Source organism: Brienomyrus brachyistius, chromosome 13 (assembly GCF_023856365.1).
Source record: "Brienomyrus brachyistius isolate T26 chromosome 13, BBRACH_0.4, whole genome shotgun sequence".
In the NCBI taxonomy this organism is placed as follows: Eukaryota; Metazoa; Chordata; class Actinopteri; order Osteoglossiformes; family Mormyridae; genus Brienomyrus; species Brienomyrus brachyistius.
Window position 1 is genome coordinate 27,007,618 of NC_064545.1, and position 18,833 is coordinate 27,026,450.

General features: G+C 47.2%; 1 protein-coding gene and 1 long non-coding RNA gene across 2 annotated transcripts in view; one reads left to right on the forward strand and one right to left on the reverse strand.

Moving 5' to 3' along the window:
• Positions 1–18,833, reverse strand: part of cdh13 (cadherin 13, H-cadherin (heart)) — a 329,423-nt gene that overhangs the window by 201,559 nt on the left and 109,031 nt on the right. The window contains exon 4 of the mRNA XM_048972133.1: positions 9,423–9,634. Within this exon, the coding sequence (XP_048828090.1) occupies positions 9,423–9,634 (212 nt within the window). The remainder of the gene's footprint in view (positions 1–9,422; positions 9,635–18,833) is intronic.
• LOC125705853 (uncharacterized) overlaps positions 1–18,833 on the forward strand; it is a 267,045-nt gene that overhangs the window by 49,489 nt on the left and 198,723 nt on the right. The gene's annotated exons all lie outside the window — the stretch shown is intronic.

Genomic DNA, 18,833 nt, shown 5'->3' on the forward strand with positions numbered 1-18,833 from the left:
GGTGGCCCCGGCCAAGACGCCTGGTGCCACATGTATGCCAGGTCGGGCCGTGCCGATAAAGAGCTTCCCGGGTCCTTAGAGCACGCAGATCCCTGCCAGCGTCATTTAGGAGAGGGGGACGGACCAGCGGGAGTGGAACAAAGGGAGTGACGTGATTGGTGCAATGCTGCCGGGAGCCTGTGAGAGAGGGCCGATCCCGCCACTCAAACAGGCATGGCCGCAGGTCCCGGGGCAGCACTAAATCAGGTTAAACCCAACTGTGGACAGGAAGGCGGGCAGAAAAATGTGACTGATATAAGTACATGGGAATTCATGGGTCAACAAAACAGTGGAGAGGGACAGACAGATTTCACCATAAGGGGAATAAGCAAGAAAACAAAACAGGAAGTGGGTTTAGCAGAGGATGACTAAGTCCGGGAGTGTGGTCTGCGGCAGAGTGACAGAAAACAGGAGTGTGGCTCAGCAGGTTAGGATACTGTGATGAAAACATCGCCAGTTTGAGGGTCAGAAGAGTGGTTTCTACTGTTGCGTCTGTTGGGAGCACGGCCCCAAACCCCCAATCGCTGTAGGGACAGTCTGACCCTACTTCTCAAACATATAATGTATGTCACTTTGGATGAAAGCATGTGCCAAATAAACTAAACGCAATGCCTGCTGGCCCCAGTCTTACCGTATACCCATACACTGATCGTAGGTCCCCTTTGTGCCGGCAAAATGACAAAGTAACAAAAAGGCATGGATTCCACCAGACCTCTGAAGGTATCCTGTGGTATCTGGCACCTTCTTCGATTGCCCCGTGGTCCAGTTCTGACGCTCGCATGCCCATTGTAGGTGTTGGATGGGGGTCAGCATGGACACTCTGACGAGTCTGCGGTTAGGCAGCCCCATATGCAGCAAGATGCAATGCACCGTGCATTGTGGTACCTTTATATCATAGCCTGCAATAACAGTACAGTTGCTCTCCAGTGGAACTGGACCAGACGGGATGGCCTTCACTCCCCACACACATCAGTGAGACTTGGGCGACCATGACCCTGTCACCGGGTAACTGCTTGGCCTTCTTTGGACCACTTTTGGTAGGTACTGCATATGAGGAACACCCCACAAGACCCATCATTTTGGAGATGCTCTGACAGAGCCGTCTAGCCGTCACAATTTGGCCCCTGCACCCATCCTTACACTTACCCATTTTTCCGGCTTCTAACACATCAACTTCGAGAACTGACTGTTCACTTCTCTGATACACGACATCACCCTTGAGAGGCGCCATTATTACCAGATAATCAAATGTTATTCACTTCACCTGTCAGTGGCTTTAATGTTATGGCTGATCAGTGTATTTCGCAAGACGTAAACACACACACGTGTAACATGGTTGGAACATGCTAAGACCGAGGTTCCCTCCATCCCCATCACCACCCCATCCAGGAATTTGCGCAGGTGCTCTGCATTTTCAAATCAATTCGAAGGTTAAGGTTCTTATTGCTGCTGATAATTAACACTATTGTTCAGATAAATCTAAGCATCCATTCTTTCTAGATTTTTTTTTTAAACCCTTCCTCTTCCATCATATTCCTAGCACTCCGGTTCCCTGCCTGCAATAAAGACGCCTGCCTTGAGAGTGAGGTCCATCTCCCCCCCCCCCCCCCCCCCCGACCCCCCAGCTCCACCATCCCAAACTCCACTTCCTCACGATGCTGCCGGACAATTAGCGTCAGAACGTCAGAAAATGAGGCCTGAGGGTTGGGGCAATTATCATGCCAAGATCTGGTAATTTAAGAAAGGAGTTTAAAAAAAAGTAACCTGGCTTCGTCCTGTCTGACAGCCGGCCAGAAGTCTGGCTTGACTGCGCCATCACCGTTCCTAACGCTGACTGCGTTTCAAAGGAAAGCACAGCAGACACAGGAAGCGGAGGGGGAACCGTGACAAGCAGTTTATTATCCTCTAAACAATATTAAGAAGCGCACTGCCGCGCGCATCTAATCTGCAATGCAAAGCGGCTCCCGTCGTCCTCCCGCCGAGAGTCGCTGGGATGTTCGGGGAGCGCCGGGGCGCGCGGGTGTCGGGGGTGCGGCCGCATCAGGACGACAGGGAAAAATGAGGCGGCAGACGGGTGCGATCGCGATGCTCCACACTGACACCGAGACAGAGAAAAGCGCATGTTTACATCCCGGGCAACTTGGGATCACGTTAACCTCACGATAACCTTCCCTGATAGTGGGGGGCAGGGAAAATGAGCAGACACCTGAGGGGGGGAGGTAGGAACAATGCCGCACGTCAACGCGTACGCACACACACACACACACACACGCACACACAAAACAATAACCCAGTAATCTGCAGAATGAAGGACACAGACACCTAAACTTAGGTGAGACTGTCATCAAATTGAAAATCACAAAGCCATCAATTATTATGATAGGCTGCTGCCTGAAATTACACAGTTTCTTCAAGGGTCCTGGTCTTTATTTTTTATCGTTTAGTGGGGAAAAATATGGGCAATATGCTATTTTAACACACGCACTCTCAGACAGAATAGAACAAAAATTCCTTTTTGAAGTCTCCGTATATACATAAGTAGCTAATCGCACAGTAAATATTAAACCCCAAACCATGTTATTGATGCTTTTTATGTGTGTTTACCCTGATCTGAAGGCAGAGCCAGACGCTTGCACAGATGGTTTATTATTTAAGAGCAAACTTCTCAGGATGCTGGTCTGCACACTCCAGGCATCCCATGTGACCGCAGCTGTTAGCAGGGATGTATACAGGGATACGTACTGGGCCCCAGAGTGCCCCCTCCCCTGTCATTGACCGATTAAAAACATATCATTGACTAATGATAAGGCTGCCCCCTTCACATGGATTGTGGGGCCTCTTATTCTCTTATTCTTATTTCCCCCCCCAAAAAAATCCTAGAATCCCCCCCGGCTCTTAACCAGCAGTGGCGAGAGTCTTGCAGACGGTCTCGCATCCTCTCCCTCTCCCTCCCCATTGATGGATTGTGTCTCTGAACAGGGCTGCCGTCCTTCACAAACTTAGTCACTGTATCTCCCCGGTGCCCTGTCCATAAATCACCCCCAACGGAGGGGGCCGCCCCTCTGCTCCACGCCGCTCCCACGTGACACCCCAGGTCCTTCGCACATAACCCACCCCCCTCCCCAATCGCATTTTCCAACTGGGTAAACACGTGTCCAAATTCAAGGGCGGCCGACAGGATGGTCATAGGATTATCTTAAAAGGAAAACGTGGCCAACGTGACACGACGGTAGCGGCCACGCGAGACGGGGGGGGCGGGGGGGGGGGGGGGGGGATGGCGTACCGCACTGCCTTCCACTGCGGCTTCCCATATTTTCCGAGATAATATTAACTCGTATGATTCCCCGGCAATAAAGCGTGAGGCGCTAAACAGATCACAGAGAGGTGAAGGAGGGAGAGAAAGAGCAGAAAAGTCTCCCAGAAGACGCAGAGCAAATGGCAGACAGATATTGAAGTGATGTTTCCAGCTCCATCCCCCCACCCACCCAATCCTGACGAAAGACACCCAGGCAGTCGGTAAATAACCGACTGCCCCATTTCCTCCATGCAGCGTGAGTCTGGAAGGGCGTAAAGGGAGCAAAAAGAAGAGAGTGGCGACAGCACGCAATGGGATGGTTCGTCTCGTTAAAAACGAAAGCCGGAGATACATCCCCGCGCAGTGGTCAGGCGGCCGTGACCTGAGAATCGAATTGCGGCCTTTGTGAAGGGCCGAATAGGGACCAAGATGGAAAAACCCATCCGTGCCACCGCCGGGCGCCAGGTGCCTTTCAGGTGCACCTTTTGTGTGGCTCCATTTGTGGAGACAAAGAGGGTGAGAGACACGCTGGCAGGAAGTGGTACTTTTTTCCTTTTCAGATCTGCCGCTGGCGTCTTTCCGGAGCACGGTCTTCGCAGCAGGACGAGTAAGCGGCCTCGAGACGGCGGCCCAGATCCCGCTCTCCTTTCAGGATCCATTAGGAAGGGAGGGGCAGAAACATGCAGAGTGTTAATGGTAGTTCAGCGAGGGGCCGTAACGTGATTGAGGGGGTTATGGGGCAGCCTGTCTTGGAGGGGGAAGGAGGTGGTAAAAGTACGTGTTGAAGGGAGAGAAGAGAAATGGCAAAATAGGAATGCAGAGGAGAACCATTTTCACTCCCGTTCAAGTGGGCAGTTACAGAGCTGTCAGAGATCCCAGCTGGCTGAACCGGTCAGTTATAGGCCTTAGTCGTGCCTGCATGATGACATCACACACCTTATGGTGGGCGTGTCAGTGCTTCTTTGCAGACAGAAAGCGCATCAGATACAGCTGATGATGCTGTCAGACTCTATATCAAGGTTTGTTTGTTATGAAAAGCACATCATCAGGATCCTCATGCCTGCACCACGCTGACAGGACTCTAAACAAACGGGAGAAAACAAAAGTTTGAACCTATGGACATTCATCTGGATTTCTGCATCAGGCTCTTACAACGTGATGCGACCTACAGAAGTCATAACACTATGACATTTACTGTATTTAAGAAACGACAAGCACATTTTCCCTTTCCATACCTTTACTGATCAAATTCTTTAAATGATTAATGGTATAATAGAAAAAAATACTTTTAATTGAGTAGTGGAACCTCACCCAAAGGTTTTCTGTAGCTGCTGAGCAGGCCTCTGTGGCAGTCAGGGCATATGTGACCCATCACCACGAAATGAGTCTGATGGGTGCAGTTCTACCAGTGCGACTTAAGACTCATTTCGTGGTGACGGGTCACATATTTTGGTACATTCCTCTATACAGGACTGTTCCAGTTCATGCATATTTTTGGGAAGTTTCGCTTAAATGGCCTGCTTCAAATAATGCCGCCGCACTTCAATGAGATTGAGGTCAGGACGCCGACTTGGCCACAAAGAATTTCTTCTGTTTGAGCATCTCTTCTATTGATTTACTGCTGTGTTTTGGATCATTGTCATGCGGCATGACAATGGCCTGACTTCTTTGGAGTTGAAGATCACAGACAGACGCCCTGACATTCTGCTGTGGAATTCATTGGTCCCGCGATGATTGCGCGCCCCACAGACCCCGAGGCGGTGAAGCACAACTGCACCGCGCAGTGCTGCCTCTACCATGCTGCAAGGTTGGGATGAGTTTTTGGGGTCAATGAGCAGTATGTCCAGACTTAATTCAGAAACTTCAACTTCTGTTTCTTCCGTCCACAGAACATGTTCCAGTAATGTAGCAAAACATCCAGGTGGTCTTCAGTTAACATGAGACAGGAAGCAATGCTTCATAGGCAGCAGTGGATTCATCCATGGATACCTCCCATGAACACTACTCAGACTCCTGCAGATCCTCAGCTGCCACCCCAGGGTTCTTTGTCCCTGTTTTGTACATTCTATGTTGGCCCTTCCCCTTACCTTGTTTGGACTCCCCCCGCCCCTCCATGTGGAGTAACAATGGCCCTGAATTTCCTACATCTGTAACAAATCAGCTTGACTATGGACTGATGGAGCATCAAGTCTTTAAAAATTATTTTCACGCTTAAAAATCAAACACGCTGCTGAACAGATCACCTGACTCCACTTATTGACCTTTCAGGAGGTCGTCCTCCTAGAGAATACTATACTTTTCCCATCAGTGACCTTTGTTGTGTGAAGCATTTGCTCAGTACGTCTACGGCACCATAAAATGCTGTGCATGATACTTATTAAACAAGACCGTCCTTATTATTATAAAGTGAATCACATTTATAAGCCATTCACACATAAATATACATAATTCTAATCGTTTCGCAAAATTTTCCTCACGGCTTTCGGTGTCCAGAAAGTGTTGCATCCTTCTTTAATAAGATAAAGAAGAAAGGAAATGATGCACCAAAATTCCATATTCTGGTGTATTCGTCTTAAATTGAAATTCGCTATTTCATTAATTCCCATATTGATTCATGGCAGAGGGCACAAATTATTTATCAAATTCACAATTTCCTTGTAATGACTTGCATTCATCAGGAGTTTTTGTGCAGACTAATTCCTTTAACTACAGTTCCCTGAGGACCAAAAAAAAGTATTACTACAACGAGCCACAAAGCACTTTTTACAACTCAGTGGCGCATTGGACTGAATATCATCTCAGTAAGACAGAGTGGCATGTCTACAGAGCGACAGCAAAGCTGATGACTGAATTAATGCTGCTGTGGTGGTGATCAAGCCATTATTTAATCCAGCTGTAAATTGTGTTGGTGAGAAATGAACTTGGGATGACACTAATATATTGAGGTCTATTCCATTTTTCATTTTTATTTAGCTAACTCGTATTCCAGAATCATTGTCTGAACAAACATCAATTCAAACATGCCAATTCCAATTTTCTGAATTCTGACATGAAGACGTGATTTAATTGCAGCTGCTGGGCTGAAAATGATGACTGACCTCTGCTGGAGATGAATCTTTTCATTTCTGAGTTGACCTCAGCCCATCCTGCCTGGTACAGGTCATGTGATAAAGGTATCAAACTCAAACAAACCCCGTGACACTCGCCAGATGTCCATAAGTATACTATTTACATCCATTAATGACCCTTTGACACCCTGACAACTGAGACAACCTTCATTAAAGCTCCCTGTAAACAATTTAATTAAAATGAAACCTGAGAAAACTAAAAAGGTACTGCAAAAATAATGCAAAAGCAAGATGAACAATACTATACTATAGTTAATTGAATAGCAGTTTCGGTTAATATTAATGCTTTACTGAATGGCCAAATGAGTGAGTGGATAGTACCATACCTCAGACTCCCAGGGTGGGCGGTTAATATTCTGTCCTCTATGTGCGTCTGTGTGTGCGTGTGTGTATGTGGATTTTTCACATACCAAATGTCCCCCACAATGTGATAAAAACCCGTTATTTTGACGTAAAGGGGACCACTTTTCAGGTCCCCACAATGATCAGTGAATGCAATCGAAAAACTAATAATGGCAAAATACTTATATTTTGCTTGGTTACTTATGGGCTTAAGGTCATCATGTTGGGATTAGAGTTTTGCCCATAGAAATGAATGGAGTCTCTCCACAAAGATACAAGTAGAAACATATGTGTGTGTGTGTGGTCCCCACGTGATGAATACCTGTTCTTTATTTTACCTTATGGGGAGTTTAATGGGGGGAATAAATTTGCCTGAAGTGGGTGGGGGAAGCACTGGTGAATTGTCACTGTTTAGAGTACACTTTCACAACTAAACCTAACCAAAACCAGCATCATCCCCCCTATTTCCAACACCGCGGCCTGAGCTGGATTGGCAGCTCAGTCTGTGCTCAGTGCTTCCTGTGCCTGCTTAGGTGTCAGAAGACCGACGTGTTACTGTAGATGGCAGGGACCCAGTCAGATCTCAATAATCCTCGACTGACCCTTTCTTCAGAGGTCACAAAGTTAACTAAACCTGCATGCATGATTTGCTATAGCAGAGTCACAGACGCACCAAAGCCCCATGTATCATTCAATTAATTCACAAAGAGTATCATCAATGACGTGCTGTCAAAGACAACACTAAAATCAGGTGCAGATATAAAAAAAGCAGCCTAACAGATGTACAATAAACCTATTAAGCTACTGATCCAAATTTAAAAAAAAAAAAGGCAGAAAATTGCTTTTATATTGGAACAAGGAAGGAGACTCTCGTCGTCTCACGTTTGGCTCGCAGTCAAACAGAAGGCTGAGCGACTGATTGATTGTGAAATAATGAGAGCTCTCAGCAGACGAGCCACATTGTCACCGGCTGGTCTCTAATCTCTTTGCCTTTCTGCACCCCATTCATGTTCCTATCGCACGTCAGGCAATTAACCAGGGAATATACTCGCTCAGAGAGAAGGGATATCAAAAATGTACATCAAAGCTGGGGGGGGGCACGTGGGCTGCAGGAGAGACCAAGGCGGGTTTAACAATCCCCTCAACAAATCAGTCAAGTTTAAAAAAATAAAAAATAAATAAAACATCACTGTGCTTCTACAGTACATCTATTCATTAAGAATTTCACATGAGGAATATCTCTGAATGAATGTGGGGTGGCACGGTGATGCAGTGGGACCAGGATCTGAGTCTCTGAACTGGCTCTACATTGTGCAGGTTACATGTTTTCCCACGTGGGGTTTCCGGCAGGTTCTCTGGTTTCACCCCATAGTCCAAGAACACGCTACGGTTAACTGGAGCTGCCAAATTGTCCAGAGGTGAGAACAGGGGGGTCTGTGTGCCCTGGATATGGGTTGGCATTATAGGTTATTCCCTGTAACTGCACCTGTAACTTTCTGGGATTAGCTACTGACCCCCACGACACAGAAGGTGGACGGACAGGTATCTCAGAATGTTCTTTCTGGCGATACCATAAGGTAAAGGCTCTGCTAAAAGTCCAAATTAAAAGTAAACTCCTAGCAAAAATCAATGGCAATTACACTGATAAACTAATTTAGGTGAATTAAACAGGGAATCGACCCAAGATGCAACTACAAATACACCAAAAGAGATATTCTTTCAAGAATGCATGAAAAACACAGATGACACCAAACAGACTAAAGATTAACGCTAAATACTGTGCTCTTTATTTTAGCTAATATCTAAACAGGAATGTGCTTTAAAAACCTTGTCATTCTAACCTCAAGCCACGCAAGGTTTCCCATGTAACGATAATGCTGTAAGCCTGAGGCAAGATACATCGCTACTCAAATTATTATAATTAGTTGAATTTTGGAAGCTGTTTTTATCCAGAGTAATGACTGTAATGCACTTTTAGCCCAACATACCCAGCTGGAGAGTCACGACAGGCCTCAAGGGGCGGTAGCAGGACCCCCTCCTGGGTCCAGAAGCAGGTTACCTCTACATTTCTTGTTTATGCAGCGTTACCTGCTACCCCGCTTGTGTCCCCAGAGGGACCGAGAGCTGTCATGGAACACCTCTACGGGTCAGATTCACATTCTTCATTTCCCTGAGGGTACAGAAAAGCCCCAGCGGATACCCACCCCAACCGAAGCACGACGGGGCAAGTTTTAAGCCCTCGCCTGGAAACCCTGCAGCTGCTTGCCCCTATCAGACGAGGCAGACGCGGTTTACAAATGCCGCTCCATTATGGCTGTCAGCTCCGGTGATAAATGGGAATGTTTTCCACGGCTTTTTCTTTGTTCTTTTCTCTCATTTTTTTTTGTCCGATTCCTGAGATTTACACACAGCTCACTTTACACAAATGACACCCAGGGCGGGGGCCAGGGCGGGGGCCAGGGCGGGGGCCAGGGCGGGGGCCAGGGCGGGGGCCAGCACGGCTCGAACTAAGGAGCTATGGGTGAACTGCCCACACGGCAGTGCTCGTGCACAGGTGAGAGCGAACAGCCATGCAAACGCACACACGTGTAAAGGACTCAGCACGCGCACACACTCACCCTGAGGGTCTGTGGAGATCTGGGTGGAGCCCCTACGATGTCCACTTGGGCCATATCATCGGAGTGGGCGTTCAGCCCGTGGATGAACAGGACGCCTCCGCTGTCAATGACGTCCCGCCGCGGTATCAGCCTCCGCTCCTCGTCCACCTCGAAGTCGGGGTGCGAGACCTCGAAACGCACCTCCTCGTTCGCCGCACAATCATTGAAGTCCACTGCGGGCAGAGCACATATAGCAGGCGTGTCAAGCATACGCGGTCCCCAGGGGGCGCTCTGGTCTCCAAACCGTGCACGGGAACTCAAGCTGAGGTCCGCAGCAAGGGGGGGGGGGGTCAAAAGATTAAATTAAGTTTCCCACAAGGTTCGGACAGGTACACCAAATACATGCAGTTGAACTGGGGCCTCTAAATACTAAACAAGGCATAGCGTGTGTTTGTTTGTGTGTGTGTGTGTGTGTGTGTGTTTCTGTCTGTCTGTGTGCGTGTCTGAATGAGCAGTCCCCAAAAACATGTGATAACACACAGATGCATACAGATTCATATAAAAATAAAAGTTTTTTAAAAACTGTTATTTTGATGTGGTAGGGACCATTTTTTGAGGGAAATTCAATGTTATTAAAAAAAAATTGTGAATGAAATTAAATTAAAAAAAAATACCAAAAGTCTTGTATTTTGTTTGAGATTTAGAAACGTTCTTCTGGCCCATAGCCAGAAACGAATTTCGAGGCAGGCCCAGAAAATTTCTAGATGGCTCAAACTAATTTTACTTCATGGCTACGTGCCTGGATGGATGGACAGATGGATACCATGGTGTGTTCCGGGCCCCTTAACATACTTCACCCAAAGTTACTGTAATTACTGCACAACTGAGTTCACACAGCGAGTCCCAAGAGAAGCTGCCACTTGTCTAACAATAATAGCATTTCTCTGACTCACTTCGCTTCATTCCGTTTACTTATTCATCCATCAAATTACTTTATATTCAATTATTAATCAATGCATAGATAAGAGAGAAGACTAACAGAAAAGGGCACTAGAGGCATTGAAGTTCTGAGGCCATTGAGTTTTGCACACCACATGCTTCCTTTCACCGCGCACATGAAGGACTTGTACTTATTAAATGTGCAATAACCAACCATACAGGCAGCACTACGGTTACAAACTTTATTTATATTTTGTTTCTTTGACGAAACTAAAATCAAGATTACAAGCGGCTCTCGAATTACCAAAAACCAACATAAGTAAATCTAGACTTACACAAAAATATACAATTTCCAGAAGCGCTAATGCAAAGAGGCGCCAAACGCTTGTCCATAACTTTACACTATTTTTTCATTTGTTTAATGTGTTCTTTAGTGTGTATTACTGGTATATATTTGGCTTATGTGTTTTTTGCTATAGGTTATGTTCAGTTGTATAAGGTAATTTGGTTTGTGGAGAATTGCCTTTATTTACGTTTTTTGACGTCTAGACATTTTACAGCAGCAGTTGAGGTTAAAACAGGCCCGACTGTGGTGTCAGGCCAGGGTGGCCCCTGACGTGGGCCCTGAACTTCCGTCGATAGGCTCCAGGCTCAGCATGACTGCACATGGTAAGAAGGTATGGATGGATGGATGGATGGATGGATGGATGGAATTCCTTTCTCATTGTTGTACTAGCTGCCCAGTAGAACCTTCATTCTCAAAGATGAAATTATTAAAATTAACATATAGATACACACACACACACACATACGCTCCTCTACTTGTGAATGATATACGTTCCGAACAACCGCTCGTAACTTGAAATGTTCATAAGTCGTTAAGGGTATACGCAAATACAAAGAACTATGATGCTGGGAGTCCGCACGCTACGCTGCTACGTGGCGGGAGTAGCGGCCAGAAGTCGTACTGGGCGGAATTGGGACGCAGAAAAAAAATAGATGTTGTGGACAGGAAACGGGAGCCCAAGGAACTAACAGTGCTCTTCGTTCGTATGTCTGAAAGTTCGTAAGTTGAAAGTTTTGTAAGTAGAGGAGCATCTGTATATATATATATATATATATATTTTTTTTTATCATTTATTTACTTTCAAACAGTTCTGTTAAAATATTGCTCATACATTTATATGAAAAATTAACACTTAATGTGTCTGGTACATAGATGGGTGATTTCAGCCCAGCGTGGCCAAAAGGTGACAAGATTTTTTAATAAATATGCTGGACATATTGATATAATTTTACATCACAGTGATAAATATGTATGGAGAAAACCAGAGAAAATTCATGAAGAAAAATGGAATTTGCCCAGTATTAGATGACTATACTGTAGTCCCTGGCAGTGTAGCTGACTAAGGGTCTCAGGTAACACACTGCACCTGATGTGCACTGGTTACGCTCCCAGTAAATCCATTAAAAGGTGCGGCTTGACAGCAACGCTGGCGGCAGGTGACGGATCAGTCACCGATGTCATTCAGACGTGAACGTAGCTCGACTTCGCCGTCGCTGCTCCCGCGACACTGACAGAGTCGTCACCTGACAGACTTGGCAGAGCTGCGACCACGCTAACCAGCCCCCCCCCCCTCCTTCCGTCCACATGAGGCAGGCCAGGAAAATTAACTGTAGCATTTATTTTTCCCCTGAGTGTGTGCAGGGCTCCATGAGACACCGCTCTTCATGCAAGGATATCGCCACAGGAGGCATCATCTCTTGGAAGCTCACGCCCTATATGCCCGCCATTGTGGCTGTCTACTTGTTTTTTTTCCCCACAATACAGAAATGAAAGCCTGACGCCCTCCCCCACCACCCCCCACCATCACAGAATGACAACTTTTAACCGGAACAATTTCTTTTCCATTCACTCTGGAAGACACCTCTCCCCGGAGGGAAGAAACCCTGAAACTCTCCATCATGTGACAGAGATGACAGCTGGGGGGGGAGGGGGGGGGGGTGATGGCAGAGTTGGCTGAGATTCCTGCCCTCCGCTGGAACCAATGTACGAGGGTTAGTGGAAAACCGAAATGTGTCCCACATCATTACGGCCCTATTGTTGGAATCAGAGCCTTAGGGCTGTCGGGGTGGGGTGGATTCGGGGTGGGGGGGGGTTGTCTTTCCATTCACGGGAAACACAATGATGCTTGCCTTACCTTCCTACACCCCCAAACTGCCCCACTTCCAGATCCCGGGGCCTTCTCCGGCAATACAGAGAGCCAAAAGGAGCGCGGTGTGGAGTTCCTGGTTCAACAGACACGCGAGACTCAACGATCGCCATTATTCGGACTTAATCAAATCAATAGTAGTAAGAATAGTCGCTCGGCCTTCACCACGCTTAATCGAATGGAGAACAATAAAGCGACTAATTGGGACAGCAGCACGGTGGGATTCACGGCTCTGCTTCCAGTCGTTCCGTCGTTAATTGCTTAATTAAACCGTTATGGTGTGACTTTGTTAGCCAGGATGCCAGAGAGCACTGATTATTCCCCAAACCCTGATGTGTAAGGCCTGCTGTCTGGTGTCAGGTTTCTGCATTACCATAGGAAATGCCCAGTCATATGTGCATATGGATCTGACGCAGCATGACAAAATACAGTTATTTCACCACTGGAGCCCTGAGTAAGGCCCTCAATCCCCCAGGTGCACCAGGAACTTACCTGACCCTGCTTGTTCAAAAAGCTACATTGCTTTGCACAAGAACATAAATATTATATAAATAATGTAATATAAATATAAATATAAAACTTGCAATTTAATCAAGGATAGGATACCAAATTAGTTTTGTTCCATATTATTCCACCCCCGGTAAAATAAACAGGAGACACACAGGCCAAACCTACAGATACCACACTGTCCAAAATACCGAACTGTATACAGTACATACCCCCGTTCACGCTCTAAATTACGACTAAATCCAGGCACTGCAGAAGACAACTTGTTACCAACAGGTACAATTTATTTTTTTATATTTTTTAGCAAACAAATTTTTCAAAGCATATTCAAAGGCTCCCCAGAATGGCCCAAATATTAAATCAATACGGTTTTCCTGAGAGCATTTCCCCATAAAGAACACCTGAGCCTTGGCCTCTGTCACAGATGCAAACTTGTGGGAATAAAGGGTTTTAAAAAAAAATTATAAAAAAAAAGCAGAAAGAAGCCAATGAAGAATCAAATCATGACACTGGCAATTTGTAAACAAAAACAGGACATTTTTTTGAAGACCCACCCAAACGTGTGCTGGGTGCTATGTGGGTGTGGGGGGGCTCTGCCTGTGATGGAGAATGATGGGATTATGCCTAGGCATTCAGCATAAATTGCAAGGCACTCAGGCAGTGACAGGAATGTAGAAAACTGAACACAGGCAAAGGTTTTTCTATGCTATTTTGGAAGCTGCATCTTTAATAGTGGGGAGAGCCACACATGCATCCGAAAGCTGCACGCCGACGGGTTGGTCATGGACAGCAGCTCTGAAATCCATGCTGGGGCAGCCCCTCCTGGTCAGCTGTGTCTCAGAAACCATCGGCACGTCCCCAGACTCCAATCTGAGAACCCAGGGTCCCATATAATGGTCAGCAATCTATCCACAATGGCAGAGGGACGATCGATGCACTCGTTCGTTCATGAAAATGAGCCTCCCACACACGCCACTTTATCCTTGCACCTCGTTTATCAATAATAACGCTTCAGACCTGGAACCCTCAAAGTGTCTGCTTTCGTTTTTGAACGGGCATCAATCGCCGAGGCCTCAGAATGAAAGCAAAGCTGCCAACAGTCAACATTCGAAGCAGGGAAGAGATGTGTGGCCGTGGCCCGTGGTCACATGGTCCACTGGGCCCACTGAGGTTATTTTGGTCAGGCCTGGCTGAATTCAGGGCCCCATGTGAACAGCGACAGGACCGGCCTCTGGTAAGATGCGATGCCCCCCACATCACTGCCTCCCATCTGTGCCTCCAGTCCCCAGCCAGCCATCTCTGATCCTGCATAGAGGTCACACGAGCGGCAGGGTGGATGGACATACTTGGGGCGGCCGTCCTCAGAGCTACATCACTACTTTGAAGTGCCTAAATGTAAAAGTGTTTACAATTTCCCACAATTCTCATCACGAACAGACTTCCAGAATTAATGTGACTATTGACCATTTGTACTGACACGCACAAATTCAGCGGCTATCTTCGGCAAAATATGACATCAAAGAGAACTAAATAATTTCATTAAGACATCCTATTTTGCATTCCAGTACTGGTTTAAATGAGACTCAAAGCAATCTACAGCTGAAAATGCTATACAGTCCTTGTCACGGACAGATGGCGGTGAGCAGTGTAAAAAAAAGCCCTGAATTAAGGCATCTTCGGGAAAAAGGGGGACGACGCTCCTCTCAAAACAGGCGGCCGCCCAGTCAAGGTCCCGTGTTGACGACAGTGCGCAGCAGCTCGTATAAATCGCTACAGCTACTTCCTGAGCACCGGAGCACTTTAGTTTATTCTGAATGTATCGACCATTAGCGATGCAATTTTGCCCTGACGGCTTAGCGCTCCGCAAATCCACGCCCGCCCGGCTCAGCGCTCTCCTCCAAGGGCACCACACTCGCACTGATTCCAAGCGCGCGAAATGCCACAGGCGCGGAACGGCGCGTGGAAGTGTGACCCACAGTGCTCCGGTCCCGCGCGCCGCCCCGCCCCGCCCCCCTCGCGCAGGCGGAGCTACACCCGCGAGGAGAAGCGTACCGGACGATGGGACACAGGGCAGGAAATGATCCATTACGTTCCGCTTTGAACTAAGTGGCCATAAATAAGGTTCTGGCGGGCATGAGGCCAGCGCGCCTATGGCCGCGGCGGACTCGGCAAGCATTGGACTGCGGCGCACGTTAGCACAGGTCTTCTCATTAAGCACACACTGCCAGCTCGGCGCTGCCGCTCTCTTCACGCGGGCAGCCCCCCCCACCTCGCAGACCCTCACGCACATCCCCCGCGTAAATAAAACCGCCAAGGCGACGTCCGCCATCTCACACTGTCACTTCCCTGCCCTCTTTTCTGTAGCCGCTTATTTCTTCCTCTTGTTCCGTATAAACTGCGCCCGTGTTTGGCAGAATTTACACGTCCTCATTTCCATTCCGGCACTTTCATTCCATCGAGAGGGGATGAATTATTCAGGGGGTTCCCATCCCGTGGTGGTCCGTACTCGTGACAGCCTGTCTGGGGTGCGTGCGTATGCGCGCATGCGTCCCCGTGTGCGTGGAGATATTCATGATGGTGACACAATTGGAGACCGAAGTACTTGTGAAATAGTTGTGTCAAGGGCTAAAATATCCCTTAATGGCGCTACAGTTATAATAAAATCTTCGGTTATGTCACAGTGATTCAGAGTATCTTTCACACTTTCCCGTGACAAATTTTCACACTAATAGTATATAGTCTTTTCCGAAATAATCACTTGAATATACATAATTCTATCACATAAATACACTCAGGACCTGTATACATAAAAACAGTTACCTGACATCCTATCATTACAACTTATAGCCTGCAGGTATATAAATACTTATTTATAAATGTCTCAGGTGGTTCTGGTAAGTTAGATCAAAGCGCAACGTTGCAACACAGGGACAAGTACAAAAAAACTGGGTAATTTCTCTTCATAAATAGGGCCGGATCCAGGTATAGGCAAACTTGGCAGCTGCCTAGGGCAGCAATCGGCACAAGGGGGCCAGGAGGAAGGAAAAAAATGTAATGAAAAAATACATAATATAGATTTATATATTATATACATTCCTGGCTCCAGCTATAGGCAGAACACGCAGCTGCCCAGGGCCCCCAAATTACCTGCGTGGCGGAGGAAGTGAAATGATCGTCGGTTTTCTTGGTAGCGGGTCTCCCAAGAAAAGCTTTGCCCAGGGCCCCAGAAAAGGTCGAGCCAGCAAAAGTCAAGTTGACAGCAAAGTATTATGGGGAAAAAGGGGCAAGAAGCTCAGAGAGAGGCACAAACCGCAATCAGCATGATGGGACATCCTGAAGGGAACAAAGCACTGAAACTGAACAACACAAAAACATCTAGACAAGCATATATACCTAAGCATGCATATATAGCTGTGTTTGCAAGTGTCTGCTGTCTGGCAGCCAATTAACTTATACATTGTTACAGACTTACAAACTGTTTAATGCACATACAAGAACAAATGCATTCACTCTTCCCAAGGTGGGAATGGATCTCCTGCAGAGTTTATTATCTGCACAGAGGTCCAGCAACAGGGAGCAGTGTGGCACTTAGCACTGGGTAGATAGCACTGGATAGATAGCACTGGGTAGATAGCACTGGGTAGATAGCACTGAGTAGATAGCACTGGAGTCTGGTACAGAAGAGCAGGGCGGGTTTGTTGTTTCTGGGGTTCACTCAAAAAGTCAGTTCAGCCAACCCTCCACTTTTATGACTCCCTGTGGCCAACAGGGGGCCCCAAAAGCTCAAGAGCCCCTCAAACGCATGGTTTCTGTGGTGGGAAACACTACCACTGCAGTAGTGCCTTTGTTGGGATGCTCACACTTACACGGCACACTAACATGGCCTCTCCCACCACTGCTGCTTTTGGGACGAAGTCATAATGAGCCAAAATATCAATTCCAGTGCAGATGTTCGGAGTGGATGCAGAGGCAAGCAGAAGGCGAGCCGAGGGGGTCAAGAAAGGAAATGCGTGTAGCGGGGAGGAAATAGTGGGTCTTAGGCGACGCTAAGCTGTGCTAAAGACTCATAGATCTTGTTGTCAGATCACAAGCCTTGTTATAAAGATCACATGACACCAATATACTCATCATCACAAACGCGTGCAATTACAGGGCTTTTTTTGTCATACCATATACAGGTAGTCAGTGACACAAAATAATGCCCCCCCAGGACCACGGTGCAGCATACAACAGCAGTGGTGGGGAGGAGGGTTTTCACAGGACTTGCAGGAAATGGACAGTGGAGAACAGGGGGCTGGACCAAGAGTGTACGCTATCGTGCATTCGGAAGGACATTTTAATCGAAATTATTAAACGTAAATAGTATTTATGTTTTGCCGCAGCCACAAGCAAGTCCTGCTACAGATACATCTGTCCGCGTTCAGATAGGTTCACAATCCCAGTCTGGAGACAATGGTTTATATGCATAGTGCGACAAAGGCAGTGTCTAAATTCACACTTGATACGTGCACACTTATCTGATACATCGAACCAAGAAAATAAGAGCAGATGATCAGGATCAATGGGGTCCCGCCATCCCCCGCAGCCGCCGGTAGCTGGCAGTACAGCCAGCGAAGGACTCAGGAGCCAATCGGTGAAAGGCTTCCACATTTGGACACGGCTCAGTCTGACTGCCTCCAGAGGCCACTGAGATCAATGAAGAAATCAGTACAGCATAAAGAAAAAGGAGAACCGCTTCCCTTCACAACAGTCAGCAAAATTAAATAAGGCTCCCTCCTCTGCACTAGCATCAGCGAGTGGCATTGGGGGGCAGCGCTGAGTTGATTTGGGGGGGGGGTCAAAAGGACCCACTCCATTCGAATGCCCAGTGAAAATGTGTCCGCCCACTCGAGGCTGAATGTGAAGTCACCCCATGAACAGCCCTATTTTCCCCCCATTACAGCCTACTTATGCTCCCATTAACGGCCACGCTGATGTCAGGACCCCGCCGTTAGGGAGGGTGGTGTTAGCGGCGTACCGGCACTCCACACTTTGATGTCTGTCCATCCAGGTGACAACGGGAGAGCCTTCTGCTAAGAAGTTGCTTTGAGTTTAAGTAGCACCGCACAACATGGATTAGGCCAGCTAAATCCCCACTGAGAGGATTTTGATGGTTCTGCAGATTTCCTCTCTATAACATACTCTTCAAGTGCCTTAAGCTCATCGCACATGCATGCCTGCTACTCTGCACTGGAGGAGTACAGGGGGGAGGGGGGGGGGAGGGGGGGAGACAGCTTCCTAATGTGGGAGGCCATTCAATTTACCTGCGAAGGGCAGAATACTGCTAGACCTGCTCTGGGAAACTGGCTTTGCTCATCACACCACGACGGATGATTTCTGACACTTAAAGTGGACTTTAACAAGAGAGAAGACTATAAGCTGCAGGTGTGTGTTAGATCAGGCAAGTCATGGAGGTCTCAGTATCCTATAATATTAAGGTATGAGTAGGGTTGCGACTCACAATCTGAAGAAATATGGACGTCACCCTGTCCCGCACGTCCATTACGATACAATTTGCTGAGCCAGGGGGTCCTGATGGTAAAATGTGCTGAGTATTGGTTCAAAACAGAATGCAGCATTTCATTGTCCAGTACAGGATGATCCCATAAAATATGGGATGGGTGGCAACTTTAGTTAAGACTACAATCAAAGGCACCTCCATCTAGTGGCAAGAATTCTTTGATTACTTTCACTTGTGGCCCCTTTATTTGGCTCTTTAACCATCGCTTGCTTA